Below are 6459 nucleotides of genomic sequence, written 5' to 3'. Positions count from 1 at the left end.
TGCTAATCTTCACCATAGACACACAAACAGCTATCTATAACCCTTGTGAAAATAGACATCTGTTGCCTACAAGTGTATATTATACTTTGGCTGAGAGTGTGTAATTTTAGTCTAGTGTCAGTGGACAGCCCTTTAATCTCACCAACACTCAGTGGAAAGTGACTGCAGGCTTGGGATGGGATGGGGCTGCCGTCCCCCTCTGGGTTGTTTTTTTAGGGCTCCAGTGTAAGCGGCTCTGCTCCTGCTCCTCCCCACACTTTCAGTTCACCTCCTCTCTCTCTCTCCTCTCCTCCCCTCTTCACCCCGGTGGTCGAACCGCCGTCGCCTCTCGGTTTCTTCCCGGTAGCCGACAGTCCCATTTGTTCTGGGTGGAGTGGTGGGTGGAGGCAGAGAGCGGCGCTGGCGGATCTCCCACCCCTCCAGTAGTAGGGAGAGAGAGAGAAAGAGAGACGCGCGTCCCCGGGAGCCACGGCCATGCGCGTCCCGAACTAATGACACGGGAACGCGCTTCACAGAGGGAGGGGGGGTGGGGGGAGAGAGACAGGACGGGAACGCGCTTCTCCCGACGTCAGCTCTTTCCTGCCCAGTCTGTCAGAGCCAAGTAACCAGAAGTAGTGGAAAAAGCTCAACGCGGGAGGAATTTAACTTGGGGGAAAAAAAAGGGAAAAAAAAAGCCAAAGTTCCCGAGGACCAGGCAAGCCCTGGGACCCCCGCCCAACTGGGATCTGGGTGGAAATCATTTCACCGGCAGAGCAGCGCCAAGAGGGATGAAGCGCTTTCTAAGTTACGTTTTGGTGGGGCTGAGTCTTTTCCTGAGAGTCAGAGGACAGACGTTCGCAGGTAAGAGGAACCTTAATGTGGGCAAAGTGATTTTATCCAGCCAGCCAGTCTTGGGACCCTTCTCCCAGGCTTGGGACCCCCCCCCAGTCCTGAAACCCCAGCCCTGGAGCACTCAGTCCTGACTCTCCCAGACCTGTGCCCACCCCCCCTCCTCCTCCATCCCTCCCCCAACTCCGGGACCTCGTTTTGAGACCCCCCCCCATATCCCACACACACGCACACACTTCTGGGTGCCTCAGCCTTGAACCTTCAGACCAAGCAGCTTCAGTTCTGCACCCACCCCCGTCCCTCCCAGCCCTGTCAGCTTCAGCCCTGGGACCCCACCAGCCCTGGGGTCTTCAGCCCTGGGACCCCACCAGCCCTGTCAGCTTCAGCCCTGGGACCCCACCAGCCCTGGGGTCTTCAGCCCTGGGACCCCACCAGCCCTGGGGTCTTCAGCCCTGGGACCCCACCAGCCCTGGGGTCTTCAGCCCTGGGACCCCACCCAGCCCTGTCAGCTTCAGCCCTGGGACCCCACCAGCCCTGGGGTCTTCAGCCCTGGGACCCCACCCAGCCCTGTCAGCTTCAGCCCTGGGACCCCACCAGCCCTGGGGTCTTCAGCCCTGGGACCCCACCAGCCCTGGGGTCTTCAGCTCGGAACCCCAGCCCATAACACCCTCCCTGATCCCTGAAACCATCTCCACCTTTTTGGAAACTTCAGGTGACCACCCCCCCCCTCCCAAACCCTGGCAACCCCGGGTCCTGTTCCCCCTGATCGTGGTACCCTTAACTCTGGTAGTCTGGTTACAGCTTTATTTTTTGATTTCTGTTTTAGTTGTCAGTTATATTTATTCCTGGTGAGGGGTTTTTGTTTTTGCATTGTGACCGTTTCCAGCTCCTTCTCCCCCCTGTTTGTGTAAAGTGACGGCTGAGCAGAGGGCGTGTTGCCCGGTTTGGTGTCTGACACTGTTTAGCTCTCTTAGTGACTGAGGAGAACATTTCCAAACTTATGGCTCAGACTTAGCGCCGCATTCACTAGCTCGCTGCCGTCTCCAGTTAGGACTTTTAGATAGTGCTGCAGCAAAGTTTAGTCTCGGGCGGTGAAAGGCGTTTTAGCATTCAGCGGTTTCACAAACTGTAAAGTTGTGATGCGTCATCCACCAAAATGTTTTTCTTTTTTGGGTAAAACAAAATTGCCACTTGCAGCTTCTGAGAGCTCAGTAGCCGGCGGCCCCCGAGGTCTCTCCCAGCCGCAGCCACTGTGGGATCCGCACAGGCTCGGCGAGGGATGGAGCTTCACAAAATATAACAGTAAACTTTTCACAGCTCCTTAAACATAACCCGATTTCACCGTGCCCGGCAAGCTCAGCCCCTTTCTGATCGTTTACAGCTGAACGGAATGAGGCAATGGGTTAGGATCGACTTTGGGATGCGAGAGGTGAAGGGACCCGAGGAAGCATAAAATTCCAGGAAAAAAATGGAGATCTGAAACTCCGGGAAAGACTGGCGATTTCGGGAAAGTACTGAACGTTTGCAAAAAAAAAACGTGACACAAACGCTTCATGAATTTGTGGAAATAGCTAAGGATGACTCTGATAGAGAGATTAGTATTAGTATAGGCGGCTCAACATGTAGGCAAAACCAGTGGTTGAGCTACAAGTTACCCTCAAACTATATAATGGTTTGTCAGATCGGATATTGAGTACTGCATCCAATTCCTTCAAGATACAAAGGAAATATTCCAGCCTTGGAAATCTTTAGATAAAGAGGGAGGCTGATCCCTATAGTGAGAGGACAGGGTTATAAGGAGTAACTTAGGCTTTTCAGCGTTGAAAGGAGGCGATTAAGAGGTGAACGGTATGAAATTTAAAAAAAAACTTCCAACTAAACAATAACATTAGGACAAGAATAGGCCAAAGGAACTTTGAGGAAGGACTGAAGTCAAGAACTTGTTAACACAATCCCACCGTAAGGATTTAGGACCAGGGTGGTGGGGGCCAAAAGGTGGAATCATTTAACAGATGGTCCGAGATGAGGATGGATGAGCTAAGCCCATCTCACCTGTACCCGTCTTGTGGCCTTACAATAGTGAGGATCCGGAAGACCCGGACAGGTGGGAAATCCGAAACTTTGGTGAAACCTGGGGATCTGAAACTCTCAGAAAGAATAGGTCCAAAAGTGGGAAAATCTGGGATCTAAAACTCCACGATAGATTGGGGATTTGACATTCAGGGGAAAGAGCAGAAATCACTTCCAGTCAAACCTTAAGAAAGGATGCAAAAAAAAATTAAAACTCGAAGAAAAAGTGGCGAAAAAAAAAGAACATTAAATAGAGAAATTAAACTCGAGCACAACTTGCTCCAGTTTAGTTTGTCTGACGCCTCGGATTTTCCTCCAAGTGCTTGACGTTGCTGTCAAGTGGAGGAGATGGAGCGTTTACTGGGTTGAGCTGCTGGGCACTTGGGGCTAAAACCCCGGGAGCGGACCAGAGCGGGGGCTGAGGCAGTGTCTTTAATGCCGAATCGGACCATATCACTGACGGGAGTTTTCTGTGCAGTTGCAACGAGGAGCTGGTGAAAGCGACGCTGTGCTACTGCTGTACGCATGGAGTCCCTAACGCACTGTGTATAATGCAATGGAATAGCGGGATACCATCCTTACTTCCGCATTTTCCCTCACTATACATCACTTCCCACAGCTGCAACCGGTTAACGTGTCAAAAGCTGTTAATTTTGATGTAATGCTTCTGAATAATGGCTTTATAAAGCGGTGATGCCATGTCCTAGAGGTTATAACCGTGAACTAAACTGGGGGAACTTAACTTAAACAAACATTATATTCTGCTGTTTTAATTATTTGTGATGTGGAGATGCCGGTGATGGACTGGGGTTGACAATTGTAAACAATTGTAAAATTGTAAATAATTGTAAAATTAATTATTTGTGTTCTGAAGTCCGGAAAAAACAGTGTTAATAATGCGATATCTTACCTCCACCCCTCTGTGAATGAGTTCAACAGGACTAGAGTGTTAAGGTGGATATATCTGACCAGAGAGCGATTACAGAGAGTGAGACAGACAGAGACATAAGAACCATCAGTAGCTCAGAAAAAAATCCCAATACAGTTAATTTCGTTCTAGTTCGAAAAAGTGTGACGTTTTCTTTAACTATCTTGACGAGGATTTGGTGATTTCATTCTGACGCACTAAAGTGCAGGAAACTTCACATCTACTATTCTTATTCCACCATGAAACAGAGCTCTCTGACAGTTAGAATTTGGTCAGAAAGAGCCGCTGGTTTATCGCTGCTGTACCGAATTCAGGGTCAGTGCAGCAAAATCAAAGAAACCAATTCCCTCAATTTACTAGCAATTGTCAAGAGCTGTATATGATTCATAGGGACTAAGGCTGCAGTTTACTGCTATTGGTCTGAGACTGGGAGCTGTATACTGCAAATTACCAACCACAGTCTTGCTGCCGGGAGATAGTTCTGTGCATACATACTGTACTTACATGGAATTACATAGAATGTACAGCACAGATACAGGCGATTCGACCCAACAGGTCCATGTCGGTGTTTATGCTCCACATGAGCCTCCTCCCTCCCTACTTTATCGAACCCTATCAGCATACACTTCTATTCCTTTCTCCCTCATGTATTTATCTAGCTTCCCCTTAAATGCATCTCTGCTAGTCGCCTCAACTACTCCTTGTGATAACGAGTTCCACATTCTAACCACTCTCTGGGTAAAGAAGTTTCTCCTGAATTTCCTATTGGATTTATTAGTGACTATTTGAAAGTGGGATGAAGCTGGATAGCTCTTTTTCAGCTGGCATGGACACAATGGGCCGAATGGCCTCCTTTTGCGTTGTTACTTTGTATGATTCTAAGATCTTATATTTATGGCCTCTAGTTCTGGCCTCCCCCGCAAGAGGAAACATCTTCTCTACGTCTACCCAATCAAACCCTTTCATAATCTTAAAGACCTCTATCAGGTCACCCCTCAGTCTTCTCTTTTATAGAGAAAAGAGCCCCAGCCTGCTCAATCTTTCCTGATAGTTATAACCTCTCAGTTCTGGTATCATCCTAGTAAATCTTTTTTGCACCTTTTCCAGTGCCTCTACATGCTTTTTATAATATGGAGACCAGAACTGTTCACAATACTCCAAGTGTGATCTAACCAAGATTCTATACAAATTTAGCATAATTGCTCTGCTTTTCGATTCGATTCCTCTTGCAATGAACCCCAGTGCTTGGTTTGCTTATTTTATGGCCTTAATAACCTGCGTCGTTACTTTTAGTGATTTGTGTATCTGTACCCCCAGATCCCTCTGCTCCTCTACCCCATTTAGACTCTTATTACCCAAGCAATATGTGGCCTTATTCTTCCTACCAAAATGTAATACCTCACACTTATCTATATTGAAATTAATTTGCCCATTACACGCCCATTCTGCAAGTTTGTTAATGCCTTCCTGTATTTTGTCATAGTCCTCCTCGGCATTAACTATACCCCCCCAATTTGGTGTCGTCTGCAAATCTTGAAATTGTACCCCCCGTTCCTGAGTCCAAATTGTTTATGTAAATGGTGAACAACAGTGGTTCGAGCACAGATCCTTGTGGAACATCACTTCCCACCTTTTGCTAGTCTGTGTAGCTACCCTTAACCCCTACTCTCTGTTTTCTGTTTTGTAGCCAGCTTGCTATCCACTCTGCTACTTGTCCCCTGACTCCATATGCTCTGACCTTAGTTATGAGTCGACTATGCAGTACCTTAACGAAGGCCATTTGAAAATCCAAATATATTACATTTACTGCATTACCCTTGTCTACCCTTTCTGTTACTTCTTCAAATAATTCAATGAGGTTGGTCAAGCATGACCTTCTCTTTTGAAATCTGTGGTGATAATTCTTTATTATATTTTTGGTTTCTAGATGTTTTTCTATTACATCTTTGAGTAAGGATTCCATTATCTTTCCTACCACCGACATTAGACTAATTATTCTATAGTTCCCTGGACTGGTTCTATCTCCCTTTTTAAATAGGAATAACATTAGCTGTTCGCCAGTCCTCTGGCACTATTCCCTTCTCTAATGAATTTTTATATATATGGAATAGTGCCTCTGCTATCTGTTCCCTAACTTCTTCTCATATGCGTGGATGGAATCCAACTGGTCCAGGGTTTTATCCTGTCTGATGATTAGTTTATCAATTATCCCCTCCCTTTCTATCTTAAATGTCTTTATATCTTTTATGATCTCTTCTTCTACATAAGAACATAAGAAATAGGAGCAGGAGTAGGCCAATCGGCCCCTCGAACCTGCTCCGCCATTCAATAAGATCATGGCTGACCTGATCCTAACCTCAAATCTAAAGAACACAAGAAGTAGGAACAGGACCCGGCCGCTCAGCCCCTGGGCCCGCTCCACCACACACAGGGCCTTGACTGATCCGAACTCAGCTTCATGTCCAATTTCCTGCCTGCTCCCCGTAACCCCTAATTCCCTTTACTTCTAGGAAACTGTCTATTTCTGTTTTAATAAGAACATAGAAGAACATTCTAATGTCATGCCCACCATGTTAGTCTCTCTAGTAAATACTGAGACAAAGTAATTATTTAATATTTCTGCCATTTCACTG

At 46.8% G+C, this 6459-nt stretch overlaps 1 protein-coding gene across 3 annotated transcripts in view; it reads left to right on the top strand.

Annotated features, from left to right (window-relative positions):
- Positions 1-600: 600 nt before the first annotated feature.
- Positions 601-6459, top strand: part of LOC137310786 (receptor-type tyrosine-protein phosphatase mu-like) — a 797377-nt gene continuing 791518 nt past the window's right edge. For all 3 annotated transcript variants that reach the window (XM_067978407.1, XM_067978404.1, XM_067978408.1), the window contains exon 1: positions 601-840. In XM_067978407.1, coding sequence (XP_067834508.1) covers positions 768-840 — 73 coding nt within the window. In that variant the 5' untranslated portion in view covers positions 601-767. The remainder of the gene's footprint in view (positions 841-6459) is intronic.

Source organism: Heptranchias perlo, chromosome 3, assembly GCF_035084215.1.
Source record: "Heptranchias perlo isolate sHepPer1 chromosome 3, sHepPer1.hap1, whole genome shotgun sequence".
NCBI classification, from domain to species: Eukaryota; Metazoa; Chordata; class Chondrichthyes; order Hexanchiformes; family Hexanchidae; genus Heptranchias; species Heptranchias perlo.
The sequence above is the reverse complement of the archived record's forward strand: the minus strand, read 5'-3'. Positions and strand labels throughout refer to the sequence as shown.